Source organism: Pongo pygmaeus, chromosome 5 (genome assembly GCF_028885625.2).
Source record: "Pongo pygmaeus isolate AG05252 chromosome 5, NHGRI_mPonPyg2-v2.0_pri, whole genome shotgun sequence".
NCBI lineage: Eukaryota > Metazoa > Chordata > Mammalia > Primates > Hominidae > Pongo > Pongo pygmaeus.
This window is the reverse complement of record NC_072378.2, coordinates 53,234,130-53,249,187: the sequence shown is the minus strand read 5'-3', so window position 1 is coordinate 53,249,187 and position 15,058 is coordinate 53,234,130. Positions and strand designations below refer to the sequence as shown.

The 15,058-nt window shown below is 40.8% G+C and overlaps 1 protein-coding gene across 3 annotated transcripts; it reads left to right on the top strand.

Moving 5' to 3' along the window:
* The first annotated feature begins 955 nt into the window (after positions 1–955).
* LOC129038789 (glutathione S-transferase A2) lies at positions 956–14,219 on the top strand. 3 transcript variants are annotated; one of them, XM_054492199.2, is made up of 7 exons: positions 956–1,092; positions 6,553–6,669; positions 8,228–8,279; positions 9,468–9,600; positions 11,529–11,670; positions 12,821–12,952; positions 13,829–14,219. In XM_054492199.2, the coding sequence occupies exons 2-7, from the start codon at positions 6,583–6,585 to the stop codon at positions 13,949–13,951; spliced, it is 669 nt and encodes a 222-aa protein (XP_054348174.2). In that variant the 5' UTR covers positions 956–1,092; positions 6,553–6,582; the 3' UTR covers positions 13,952–14,219. The 3 variants fall into 3 exon arrangements, with proteins under 3 accessions (XP_054348174.2, XP_054348176.2, XP_054348175.2); XM_054492201.2 differs by lacking the exons at positions 956–1,092; positions 6,553–6,669; positions 9,468–9,600; XM_054492200.2 differs by lacking the exons at positions 956–1,092; positions 6,553–6,669; positions 8,228–8,279; positions 9,468–9,600 and adding an exon at positions 9,605–9,714.
* The last annotated feature ends 839 nt before the right edge of the window (positions 14,220–15,058 follow it).

Here is a 15,058-nt window from a genome sequence, read left to right as displayed (position 1 = left end):
TTTTTCCCTGGTGTGTCATTGTGCCAGCGTGTTTGAATTAGAAGTGATTTCCAGGAATCCTTCCCTGCGTCTTCTAGCTTCTGGGGGTTCTTGGCCTTTCTGGACTTTCATGGATCATGACCACATCACTCTAATTTCTGCCTCTGTGTTCCAGCACCTCACCCTCTGTGTGTTGTGTCTTCTCTCTGCTGTGAGGACAATTGTTATTGGATTTGGGGCCTATCCAGATATACCAAGATGATCTCATCTCAAATTCTTTTACTTCATTACATCTGCAAAGAGCCTTTTTCCAAATAAGATCAAGTTCACAGGATCTAGGGATTTCTATATGGACCTGTCTTTCTTGGGGGCCAACATAACCCCCTACGTGGTATAGATGAAGAAAGATTATTTGCAATTGATGAATCCAGGTGATAGATACTTTCAGACTTGTTATATTATGGGCAATTTGAGTGACACAAAGAGGATAGCATATGCAAATAGGGTCTCTGGATTTGGCAGATAAAATACACGGTACCCACCTAAATGTGATTTTCAGATAAACAATAAATAATATTTCAGTATAATCAGGTTCCATACTGTGTTTGGAACATAGCTATAACTAAAAATTATTGATTGTTTGCCTGAAATTCACATTTACATGGATGTCCTATATTTTATTTGGCAACCCAGTAAGAAAAGGGTGGCATCAGCTTGCCCTTCACAGACATCCCCTCCCAGCTATGCTCACAATAGAGATTTTTCAGTTGCCCTAGTCTTTGCATCCAACTCGTGAAAAAAAGCATCTTTAAAAAGCCAGTTTCTGCTGACTTGCAAAAAGAGCAAAATCTGGGTGAAGTGTGTTGTTTAAACTTTAATTGCCAACCTTGAAAAGGAACATATTGACCAGTTTCTTCTGATAAACAGATCACTTGCCTCATGTCTTAGAATCCAGTAGGTGGCCCCTTGGCCATGAAATGTGTGGGAGTTGCTTTTCCCTAACCTGATGCTTCTTTCAGTGGGAGGGAACTATTGAGAGGAACAAAGTGCTTATAAATACATTAGGAACTGGAATTCAGTTGTCGAGCCAGGACGGTGACAGCGTTTAACAAAGTAAGTACTGATCTTATAAATCTCTCTACATTGCCTCACACCCTCCTCTCTATCCTCCTAGAAAAATATGCTAATATGTGTCCTTAGCACAAGGAAAAATCTGTTTTTACTCATATCGTGCCATCTTGGTGTGTTTGGGTGACAGTTCAAGAATTGTTTATTTCTTTTCTGTTGGATACATCTTTACAGAAATGTAAAAATGAAGAATTTAGAAAACCAGGGCCTCTGCATTTAATGGTATGGGAAACAATGACATGAGGAGAAAAAAGAAATGGTAGCAGTTTAAACAATCTGAGAACAATCAGTGCTGGAAGAAGTGGCAATGTATGCAAAAATTTCTTTATATATATATAGTCAACACACAATTGTAAATTGTGACACTGTAATTCTATATTGGCTGTGAAAATTCAAAACTAAGGTTTATTATAATTAGAATAAATTAGTTTGAATGTTAGAAGGACTAGATTCTAGTTGAGCCTCTGCCACTAATTAGCTTGATGACAAGTCATATTCTGTCTCTGGAGTACTACCAACTCATGGCAAATCTAGAGGATAGCTAAGAAAGAGGCTCTGACTGTTGCTGTGAACTGTGTAATTCTTTGAATGGAGATCTGTCCTGCCCACTCTAGGATATTTCTAAGCATCCCTGAAGATGTGGCCTGCCCCTCCACACCTGTGGGTGTTTCTTGTTGGGTGGGATGGGAGACTGAGAAAAGAAAGAGACACAGAGACAAAGTATAGAGAAAGAAAAGTGGGTCCAGGGAACCGGCACTCAGCATATGGAGGACCGGCGCTGGCACCAGTTCTGAGTTCCCTCAGTATTTAGTGATCATTATCTCTACCATCTCAGAGAGGGGGATGTGGCAGGACAATAGGATAATAGTGGGGAGAGGGTCAGCAGGAAAACATGTGAACAAACGTCTCTGTGTCATAAACAAGGTTAGAAAATGTGCTGTGTTTTGATGTGCACATACATAAACATATCTGGTGCATTAAAGAGCAGTATTGCAGCCAGCATGTCTCACCTCCAGCCTTAAGGCAGTTTTCTCCTATCTCAGTAGATGGAACACACAACTGGGTTTTACACCAAGACATTCCATTGCCCAGGGACGAGCAGGAGACAGATGCCTTCCTCTTATCTCAATGGCAAAGAGGCCTTCCTCTTTTACTAATCCTCCTCAGCACAGACCCTTTATGGATGTCAGGCTGGGGGACTGTCAGGTCTTTCCCTTCCCATGAGGCCATATTTCAGACTATCACATGGGGAGAAACCTTGGACAATAACTGGCTTTCCTAGGCAGAGGTCCCTGTGGCCTTCCGCAGTGTTTTGTGTCCCTGGGTACTTGAGATTACGGAGTGGTGATGACATTTAACAAGCATACTGCCTTCAAGCATTTGTTTAACAAAGCACATCCTGCATAGCCCTAAATCCATTAAACCTTGAGTCAACACAGCACATATTTCTGTGAGCACAGGGCTGGGGGTAGGGTTACAGATTAACAGCATCTCAAAGCAGAAGAATTTCTCTTAGTACAGAACAAAATGGGGTCTCTTATGTCTACTTCTTTCTACATAGACATAGTACCAGTCTGATCTCTCTTTCTTTTCCCCACACATCCCTGCCCTCTACCTATCTGATTTGTAGCCCCCTCTCCCTCTCTGCAGATGTAACAATCCAAAATGTCTCTATCCCTTGCTCAATGTCCTCTGGAGCAGAGGAGCGAAATCCCCCTGGTTGAGAACCATGGGACTACATGACCTCATGGGGCTAAGCAAGGTGTTGTTACTGATGTGCCCCACTGCTTGGACATTCACTGAAAACTTCCTGTTAATCCAGGTGGATTCATTAGTGAATATCATTGACCTCTGTACAGGGGCTAAAAACCAAAGAGAGAGAGAAACAGAGAGCCATCATTTGACAGATTTGATATAAGTCTGGATTCATATAAAAATTTATTCCTACTAGAGTTCTATGGACAAAATATAGAGAACTAGAGAAATGGATAGAAGATAGATAATAGATGACGAAGAGACAGATTACAGATACATAGATACATAGAACAATTGATATATAAAATAATACATACATGGATGGGTAGACAGGGATTATAAATAGATACATATACATAGATTGCCTATAGGTAAAATAACTGATGGATAGATAGATCAAAGAAAGAGGATCCATGGGCTACTCAGTGTGTCCAGAGACTCACCCATCTTCCAAGCACTAGGACCATAGCAAACACCCATTGTTGAGTTCCTACTATGAATTTTTTGTACATTATCTCACTTAACTTTCTCAACAACCCTCAAAAGTGGAAATAACTATCTCTATTCTAAGAAGAGAAAATTGAGGCTCAGAGATTAAACAATCTACTGTGTTTATGAATCTGATAATGGGAGGAGTCATGGTTTATCTCATTCTCCCTTCTCTCCGATAAGAAACAGTGTCATTGGGACCACCTCAGAGATGTAACCCCTTTAATTTACTCCTGGAAATATGAGAGCTTATATTCCTTTCAAAACAAGCCCATTTTTTAATTGATGTAAATTAATTATTTATGTAAAGTAATTATACTAGTCCTCAACTCACTCTGGTTTTTAGGTTGTCAAAGTAGAGAAAGGCATGCTTTTATTAATTTTTTCTTCCAAGCAAGCCCCTGAAAAGTTGCTAACAGGAGGAACTCAGGAATTAGATGTTCTCCTCTTGTCCTCTCTTTCCAACATTTATTTGGCTAATATACATTGAATAGGAAAATATAAAACAACTTCTCAGACAGGAGCTGAGAGCCAGGTTACGAGGTGGAGTGGAAAAGCTCTGGACCTGCAATCAGAAGTTCAGGCTGACCCAACACTCACCAAGTGTGCACCATGAGACAGGTGTTTTAGCTCTCTGAAATTCAGTGTGCCCATCTTTAATTAGGATAATAGAAACCATTTCCCAGGGTTGTTGCAGAAGGTAAACACACTCCCTAGATATTGACCATGAATGAGGAGCATGTGTGTATGACCCATGGCAAATCCTTGAGCTCTCTGGTTCTCATTTTCTGTTGACCCAACAAAGCTCAATGGTAACCTATGTCTCAGTCTTAGCCTGACCTTGGAAACCTCACATTGAGAAAGTGATATGTTAGTTATCAGCAGGAGTGTTGTGATAAAACATTATGTAAGATAAAATTTCACTTCCTTTTGAAACATGATCCTCAATCAATGGCTAAGAGAGTTTATTTTGGGGATTGGAATTACAACACTGTGAACTCTAGTCCATAACAATTAAACAAGCACACCGTACACTTTCATGTGAACTTCACTCTCCCTTCCATTCTGCCGAATTATGCTATTTCCATTTCCCAAGTTACTTTAATTTACTCCTGGAGTTATCATAAAAAGTACAATGTCAAAATATCTCATTACAAAACAGGTGAGTTGATTCAGTATGATTTCAAAGAATTCTTTACTTTCCAAAGGTTAAACTATTGACTCCCATATTTTAAAATGTAGACATTTAAAAGATTTTGATGCCTAATTTAAATCATGCATACTTTTTTAGAAATACATTAGGTGAGGCCGGGTGCAGTGGCTCATGCCTGTAATCCCAGCATTTTGGGAGGCTGAGGTGAGTGGATCACCTGAGGTCAGGCTTTTGAGACCAGACTGGCCAAAATGCTGAAACCCTGTCTCCACCAAAAATGCAAAATTATCCGGGTGCGGTGGCATGTGCCTGTAATCCCAGCTACTCAGGATGCTGAGGCAGGAGAATCACTTGAACCTGGGAAGGTGAGGTTGTAGTAAGCCAAGATTGCGCCATTGCACTGCAGCCTGGGCAAAAACAGCAAAACTCTGTCTCAAAAAATAATAATAATAACAAATAAATACATTAGTTGTTAAAGGCAAGCATATTTTTGTTCCACACTCAACAACCACAAAACTTGCAAGAAGAATCTTAATGTTTAATAACAGAGCTGGGGGTTTGGTGAGAAAATGCAACTGTTCCTAAGTCCTGGCACTGGAACTCCTTCTTTCAATGAGTCCTGTGTCTTTCCATTCACATTCATGATACAATTAATTGCATCTGTCCCTGCAGCCACTGGTTTTCATTCTCTGATACTCTGCTATATTCCACCTCCCAAACAGCCTGGGATAGAGCAAGGGCTATCAAACTTCACTGATGAGCCCAGTCTCTAACCATTTACAATGACCAAGTGAGCATGCACACATGCAAACCTCCATACACACAGTATACAAATAACTGAAACTAACAACTCATGAAACATTACTTACCCTTCAACATGTCATGCTCACTGATATTTTCTATTCTTTTCTTTTCTATTTATTTTTTAAAGTAATGGGATTTCATAATCTGCTGAAAGATTACCATGCATATTTGAAAAACACTAACATAGAAATTAAGACTCAGTCTTTGGTTTTTAACAGCAGTGAGCCTGCATCCCAGATCTATCATTTACCCTGAGCAAGTTACTTTAAAAACCTCAGTATCCTCAAATGTAAAATGAGAATAACAACCACAATAACCTTAGGTGATTTTTGTAGGATAAAACAAAGAGAAGTTTAGAAGAATGACCAGTGTGTGACTGACGTTGAACAAATGCTAGCTCCTTCCATATTGCAAAATTAATGCAGCAACATCTCTTCTTCCAGCTTATAAAACAAAATGCACCCCATAGAGTTAGGATACAGAATTCCAAAAGAAGCAAGGGATTAACAATCTCTGTCTGTTGAAAGAATTTGGATCTTCTAGCTACAGTTAAACAAGTCTGAGGCCTAATTTCTGGTTTTGATCAAATGCAGTCTCACAGCCCAAGAGCTGAAGAGTGACTTATCTCCCAGCTGGTCCTCCCTGTCAGTGACATCCTGTGGTTTCATGGCCAGTTCATGAGTTCCCAGGGCCTTCACCCAGCTGGCTTCCAGACGTGACTTCATTTTAGTCCTTGGTATAGATATTCACGTCCATCACCAACTGGAGTGTGACTGTGAACATTGTATTTCTCCGATGTTCCATTTCATTAACTAAAAAATGGAGATAATAACCATTTCATAGGACTATAAGGAGGGTTAAAGATATAAAATATTGAAAGCAACTAGCATTGGGGAAGGATCACTAGGAAGTTTTCAATAAATATTAGTTCTTGAATTCTTCCTCTTCCCATCAACTCCTATACATGTATTATCACCACATACTCTCACCTCTTAGGCTGCCAAGAAAATTCAGAGTTAAACAGTGAAAACTTGAGACTGGTTTGCTGGAATCTGAGGGTGGCCACTGATGGGTAACAATTTGAGCCAAGAAAACGTTCTGGGAACTCCTCCAACACAGTCATGAAGAAGGCAGGTTCTTCTTCAGCATTGTTTGTGGTTTTCAATCATACATCCTAAAGTACATTTTTGATTCTAGGGTTAAATTATTCATTCATTCATTCATTCATTCATTCATTCATTCAGGCTTAGAGAAACCTCCAGGAAACTGCTACCATGGCAGAGAAGCCCAAGCTCCACTACTCCAATATACGGGGCAGAATGGAGTCCACCCGGTGGCTCCTGGCTGCAGCTGGAGTAGAGGTAGGTTCTGAGTTAGGTCATCCTAAGTTGGATTTACAATAGCATTATCACATACTTTTCCCACAGAAACTATGAGATGATTACTTACTGAAGCATTGTGCCTTAAATAAAAATGGACTGTAATTAAGAAAAAGATGAACAGATTTGACCTAGTAATTCTTAAAATTTCTTCTCTTCTAAAAGCATACATATTAAAATACATTTAAGACACTAATCACAAAGTGCATAGAACTTAAGTGGATTAGAATTTAAACAAACTGTAAAAAATAATTTATGGCATTTATACAACAATTAGAAACATGAATATCGATTGAATATTTGAGAACATGAAATAATTATTGTTAATATTTCATGTGTGATAATGTACTATGGCTGTCTTTAGAATAGTTAATGTGTTTTAGGAAAACACATTGAAGTATTTAAGGATTAATCATATGGATCTGGGATTTCTTTGGAATTATTACAAGAGGAGAAGTAGGTGGGCATATAGATGAAACCATATTGATTTTGATTGATAATTATTGATTCTAGGTGAGAAGTATAAGGAGAATCATTATGCTTTTCTGATTATATTTATTCATGTTCATAATTTCCACAATAAAAAAATAAAAATGCATAATATTAAAAAATGGTTGTAATTAGAAGTAAAATGCAAACTACAAATGAGAGATGGAAGGGAGTGGATTGTAACAAACTACCTATTGAAGATTGACTACATTCACAGCAATTATTTGCTTGAGCACTTATTAATTCCATGTTCTGTACTCGGTCATGGATATAGTGAGCAAGACAGACACAGTCCCTGCCCTGGGGCAGCCTACGTGTCTATGAGGATGCAGAGAAATAAACACATGGTTAAAATGATGGGAGGAGGCTTCTAGAACACACAAGCATTCCCCAATGCCACAAAACCACATCAGAAACCAGAGGTTTTCCTTAAAAATAATGTTAGTGTGGGACTCTAATTCCTTTATTAAATTGAGAATTTTACCCTATTGTGTCTCATGTACTTCAGAAGAGAAAATTATAGTTGCAAGTGTGAAAGCTGTGCAACAGCAGCGACCTATTTCACCCTTAGCAGGGTTCCTGAGAAGTGGGGTGATACAAATTACAGTAGAGGCTCCTTGGTGGCAGAATATTTGATGGACATTAGCCCATGTCATGCCTCATGCTGGGGACACAGAAGGCTGTGGTCTGATCTCACTTGGAGACACAGGCTTTCCTAAGATATGACAACACCATAACTAGAAGAACTAACTACTCAGTGCCTTTTCTCCAGTGATGTCCCCTCTCAAAACATGACCTAATCATAGACATTCATATCAGGGTGGAGGTGAAGTGAACTAGAAGATTGAGCAGCTGTGTGCTGTGACCCATGCACTTTTCTGAATGAATTAGGTCTAAATTTCCAAATGGCCGTGACCAGCCCCCTCTGTGTACCCTGCCAAACTCAGAAATCTTATATTCTCCAAATGATGCACCAGATAGAGGCCATTGAAGTTCACAACTCTGTAATAGAATGAACTAACAAGAACATATTTACTGTTTCTGCTTCCAGTTTGAAGAGAAATTTATAAAATCTGCAGAAGATTTGGACAAGTTAAGAAATGGTAAGATCAATCTCTAAGTTCCTCTGATGAGGGTATCTAGCAGAAGGTACACAGGGAGGTTTGTGCAGCCAGCAATGTCTATGTGTGTGGGGTGTGGTATTTGTACATGGTGCAGAGGGAGAAAGTGGTTAAAATGGAAGGGATGTGGTTCCTTGATCAAGTCTGGCAACTCTCTCCAGGCTAAAAGGACCAGACCTCTCAGAGTATTTGCTAGATGAATCATCTCCCACACCCTGAGAAAGCCCCTTCTTTGTTTTCATGCTTGGGGCACCGTGAATGAGCGGTGGTCATCAGCACAGGATCCCATACAGCCCTCCCCATCCAAGCACATGCAAGAACATGCATTAGACAAAAGGAGGAGGAATAGAAGTGGCCACTGTCTTGAGTTTTTTCTTTCATGTGGGGGGTGGGACAAGGTAACACTGTAGCAATATCGCAGACTTTGAAGAGCACAGAAAGGGACCCTTACATAAAAACCTCTCAGAACCTGCCTTAAATGTCACAAACACCATGAGACTTACTCTGGGGACGTCCTGTTTTAAATGGCATCTTGTTGCCCATCCTACTGTAACTTGTCCCAACCTCTTCCTAAAATATCCATGAAGATAAATCAACACAAAAAATTCAAGAGTCCCACTATGTATCTGGTGGGGCAATAAAAAATACATGAAATAAATGGATAAAAAGTAAAAGGAAGCTTCTTAAGAAAAAGAAGAACTACAGGAAGCCTTATAAACATGTTGTTTGGACTGGGTGCAGTGGCTCACTCCTGTAATCCCAATTTGGGAGGCTGAGGTGGGTGGATGATTTCAGTTCAGGAATTCAAGACCAGTTTGGCCAAGGTGAGACCCCATCTCTTCAAAAATACAAAAATTAGCCATGTGCAGTGGTGCATGCCTGTAATCTCAGCTATTGAGAGGCTGAGGTAGGAGAATCGCTTGAACCTGGGAGGCAGAGGTTACAGTGAGCCAAGATCATGCCACTCCACTCCAGCCTGGACAACAGAATGATACTCTGCCTAAAAAAAAAAAAAAAAAAAAAAAAAAAAAGTTGTTTCAAGTGAAATCTTACCAAGCAGTAATTTCTTTTTCGTTTTACAAATTTAGTCATTTCAACAACCATTTTTTTCATCCTGAAAGGGTGAGTTTCATAGACATTTCACTCTCCTTTTTTTTCTCCCTTCTAAAGATGGATGTTTGATGTTCCAGCAAGTGCCAATGGTTGAGATTGACGGGATGAAGCTGGTGCAGACCAGAGCCATTCTCAACTACATTGCCAGCAAATACAATCTCTATGGGAAAGACATAAAGGAGAGAGCCCTGTACGGTATATTTTCTGTTCTTCCATCCACAGAGAAAACAGAGTGATTTAGGTCCTTCCTTGAGTGGGTAGGACCATGGCAGGGCATCAAGACCAGCAGCAGGCTGGGCCTTGGGTATGTATGCTGAGGTTCAGTATTGCAGAGTCCCATGGAGATGAGGGAACAGTGAACATGGGGAGGGTTCAGGTGAGGGTGAGTCTAGAAGAGGATGCAGTCCATGGACACAGCACCCTGACAAAGGTTTCCAAATACTCATAAACCCAATGAACTGAGGAAGATGGGGAATCATGTTTCCAGGTGCTCAGGATTTCAGAGGCTGGACCCTGGCCAATGGCTTAGGAGAGGTGTAGAATATGTGAGAGTCTGTAGATGAAGGACTGGGGAGGGAAAGCTGCAAAGAAGCCGAGTCTAAGGTCCCAGTAATTCCAAGTATGATGACCAGGAACCTAAATTACCAATCAATTATATCAACTGGAATACTTGAGCAGCGCTAGTAGAAGCTGGCACCAAGGATGCTAGGGTTACCTTGACACATGGATAGAAGGCCGAAACAGCCAGATGGATTCAATACCAGCAAAGCCAAGGGGTCTCCTTGCTGTTGTGATGAGACTGCATGATTCCAAATAAATCCTGAATGAAACTGCTGGCAGCTCCTCAAAAACTTTAATATGGTATTACCAATGACCCAGCAGTTCCTCTAAGAGGTATATCCCCAAACAATCAAAAATACATCCACACTATGTATTTTACATAAGTGAATAATGCAAATAACAATATTCATAGAATTCAAAAAGTGGAAACAACCCAAATATCCATCAATCAATAAAGGGAGGAGAAAAATGCGCCTTAGCCATGCAATGGAAAGATATTTGGTCACGAAAAGGAATGAAGTACGAATGCATGCTACAAGACGGTTAAACCATAAAGATATGTTACATAAAATACACAAGACACAGAAGGCCACATATTATAGGATTCTTTTCATATGAAATGTCCAGATATTCAAATCCATAGAGGTAGAAAGTAGATTAGTGGTTGCCTGGGGCTAAAGGAGTGGGGCTTGGAGAAAAATGAAGAATACTGCTAATGGTACAGATGTCCTTATCAGGGTGACCAAAATAATTCTGGAATTAGACTGTAGTTATTTTTACAGATTTCTGTGAGTGCACTAAAAACCACTCAATAGTATAATATAACTGGTGGCAATTATAGTATGTGAATATGCATCAATAAAGCTCTTTTTTTTAAAAAGTATTGTGAAACTCCAGTTTGACACAAAAGAAGAAAAGTTTGCACTGGTTGTAACTTTATAGAGAATTTCACCAGGGAAGGGGATTCTTAGGTGGGGTCTCAGGAAAGGCACACATGGCTAGAGTTGGGCAACAGCACATGGAGAGGGCTGTGGAAATGTGTTTCATGGGTGTAATTGGAAGAACTGCAAATATGGGGCATAGAAGCAGCCCTGGATGGTGTAAAATGATGAGAGAGGACAAGGAATATGACTGAGATGGCTGTGCCACGGACTCTGTTAGGATTACTTAGGAAGCAGGTCTTTGGCCATTTGACTCACACTAAGTTCATGCACAGAACAAACCACAATGGAGATGATAAATCTTGGCACAGCATCAGTAGGCACTGGCAGTGATTCTGCCAATTTCTCTGTTGACTGTGACCACCGATGCTCTTTTTACCTGTATTAGGTCATGCATGTAACACAATTTGGAGATCTATCTACCTTGATAGGTTGTTTTAAGAGATAAATGTTAATATACCTGTAAAACTCAGAGCATAATGACTAGACTATAAAAGGCACTCACCGGAGGTGAATTATTTTGCCATCACCTGATACTCTACTCTGTTAGGTTTTTATAAACCTATAAAATCTAGGGCAAAAGATATTTGACCATTTGGTTATTTTTGTCTTTCAGGATTGATATGTATATAGAAGGTATAGCAGATTTGGGTGAAATGATCCTTCTTCTGCCCTTTAGTCAACCTGAGGAACAAGGTGCCAACCTTGCCTTGATCAAAGAAAAAACAAAAAATCGCTACTTCCCTGCCTTTGAAAAAGTAAGTGAAGCTGTTCAGTGTTTTGGGGAACTGAGTTTAGAGGGCAGTAGAAAAATAGTGGCTGGGCATTCCTGGGGCACTGACCTTCACTTTCAGTGAGACTTCCTGAACACCAATGCAGCACTCTGACTCTCAAGGCATTTTATGAAAATAGACTTGGAGAAACAATTGTATCACTTATACCCAAGCTATAATTTTCCAGTAAAATTTTAATTTACTGAACCCCAACATGGAATTATCTGTTCAACAAAACTTCATGTTCATAAGTAGAATGTGGGCTGTGGAAGGCTCTGGACCACACTAGAGGTTGCTGTTCAGTCTATGGAACTCCATGGACTTTGATTGATCAGGGGCGTGATGAAAGTGATCCATCAGAAAACATTCTGGCACCATATGCAGGAAGACAGGAGACCAATTGCCCAACCAGAGAATATTGCAGTGTTTCAGGGATGGGTATTTTATAAAAGGAGAGTGACTGTGGGATGCACAGGAAGATTCTATAAAATGCATTTTTTAGTAAGTTGCAGACATCAGTGCAATTCACTCCTAAATGCTTCAGCTTGCAGATTATAACATAATGCTGTTTAGGAACCAGAGTCGATGCTGTAAGAAAGATGATGAATTCAGGTTCACCCAGGTTTCCTACAGATCCCAGGGAGATAGAGCAGGGAATGAGCAGAGCAGAGAAGGAGAAATGAAGACTCTGAAATAGTCTCCTTCTGGGAGAAGAGTGTTGTCATGAAGGTGGAGTCGCTGCCCAAGGGAGATTGGAGAGGGAGACAGCAGAATGTAAAGCCATGTCCTGAATGTGAGGGCTCCACACTGTAGGGCCTGGGGCAGACAGAACATGCAGTGGCAGGTGCTAAGCCCTTGGCCCATGTGGAAGAAGCAAGCTGCATGGGTGGTGTAGATGCCACAGTGATGTGGATGAAAAGAGAAAATGGGAGCCTGAGCTACAACTGAGGAGTGAGTAGAGTTACACTTTTTACTATCTCATTCATTCAGATAACGTGGAGAAAGCTTGGGATTTCTGCACCCATGCAGTAAGGCAACAGAGGTGGGGAAAGTCAGGGTGGAGAGACTCTGAAAGAAGCAGGGGTCCCAGCCTGGGTGGGCATGTGTTCCTGATCTGATTCCTCCCATTCTCCAGATTTTAAAGAGCCATGGACAAGACTACCTTGTTGGCAACAAGCTGAGCCGGGCTGACATTCACCTGGTGGAACTCCTCTACTATGTGGAAGAGCTTGACTCTAGCCTTATTTCCAGCTTCCCTCTGCTGAAGGTGACCCATTTCACAGTCCTCAGAGAGGCAGCCCCACATCTCCCATCTTGGGATCTTGTATCTGGGCCCTACAACTGAACAAGTTTTGACCCCAGCCTTCTCCAGGCCTTCAGTGCCCCAAGCTCTCCAAAATGAGCTTCCAGGCTCCAATTTTGAGGAATGAAAACACTTTTGTTATGGAAAGGAAATTCGTGGTGCATGCTGCCCCCAAAGAGTATTTTGCCTTTTATTATGGAAAGGACCCAGGGCCCAGTATGGCTCCCTATCCCTCTATTTCAATGTGGTTTTTGTTCCTGAGTTCTCTGTGATGTCCTTTATCCCATATGTGCCCACATTGAGTCAGTCTGAGCAGAGCCCTTTCCATCTGGTTTCTTCCCTGGGCTCTGGCTCCTGCTGTATGACATTGTGTTCTTCTCTGCACAGCTCTCCAGCACTCTGCCCCCCACAATGTATCTCTCACTGAGAAAAGGTGGTCCCATGGTTTGTCTTTACTATTTTCTATAACATTTTCCTTTCCAATTCATTTTCCCATATTTTCACTTCTGCTTAGAGACTGGTCTGTGCTGATATCACACAAGCACATTAGTTTTTCTTGTCTTATACAAGAGTCACTAATCTACAGGATTAATATGTAAGAAGAAAGATAGAGATGACTGAACTGATTAAAACTTCAAGACATCTTTGGGGAAAATAAAGTGAGCTACATGTTCTTCCTCTTCTCTTCATTTCTCACTGGGTGTCTGTTTCTGCCTTCACCCAAGTGGAAGCGACTCACTTGGTCTTTGGCAGGAGGGACTCAGATTCCCTGGGTCATGTTAATGGTGGTGTCAGCCCTTGACTTGTTGTTTTAGTGAGGCTGTGCTTTGTGGATTACAGGCCCTGAAAACCAGAATCAGCAACCTGCCCACGGTGAAGAAGTTTCTACAGCCTGGCAGTCCAAGGAAGCCTCCCATGGATGCAAAATCTTTAGAAGAATCAAGGAAGATTTTCAGGTTTTAATAAAGCAGCCATAGAGGTCAAGAACATGCAAGACCAATATTCTAAAGTTTTGCAACAATAAAGTGCTTTACCTAAGTGTTGATTGTGCCTGTTGTGAAGCTAATGAACTCTTTCAAATTATATGCTAATTAAATAATACAACTCCTATTTGCCCACTTAGTTAAAATTGATTTCTTCTCATTAGGATCTGATGTGAATTCAGATTTCCAATCTCCTCCTAGCCAACAATTTTCTTGGAATTACAAATTCAGTAAAAATGGAAACTATACATTGTGTGGTTTGTTTGACTTTTTCAAGAATTGTCCTGTAACATTTGTCATACAATCTATTAAAATGTCAATGTAGAAATGCACTCCTGACATTTTCAGGTATGCACAGGAGAAGAGTTACCATCCTGGGTAATGGCATAAAGACATTTTTTTCTTTTCCTGAACAGTCATTTTATTTCTGATAAAAGCATTCTTTCTGATGCATTTGCAAAACAATGATTCTGTCTGCTGTGGATTCCTCAGTTTTCTAGCAGATGAGGAAATATTGAAGAGCAAACAGACTCACCCTCTTCTCTCAGGCCACCTTGTTGTCCCTTACAGTGTGTGTGCTCCTGGCTCATCCTCACTCTGCTCCTTAAGTCGCCGTGGGGTCCCAGGCATGAGCCTTCTCTCAGCTCCCTCAGTGCCACTCAGGCATGGGCTGCCAAGATACAGATGGTATATGTGAATTACATACATATAACTATATGCAAAATCATTTTTCCCTGGTGTGTCATTGTGCCAGAGTGCTTAGATGAGGAGTGCTTTCTAGCTCCACCCCCATACTGGTCCTGTAATGCTAATCTCTCCCAGGACACCTGGGCTTCCACAATTTGAGCTCTCCTTCTCTTAGAGGGAGCTTCCCTACAGCTGGCAGAGGTGGCTGAGGGAGCAGACAGACACACAGGCTTCCTACCTGCAGCTTCACTTTGCTCTAGTCTCTTCTCCATTTACAACCAGAGTAGTTTTTCTAAAATGCAAATTGGAAAAAAAAATGACAGAATTCTTCAGTGAATCCTGACTGCATATAAAATGCATCCTCACACCTGTCCTCACCCCTTGATCTTCAGCCCAGTCA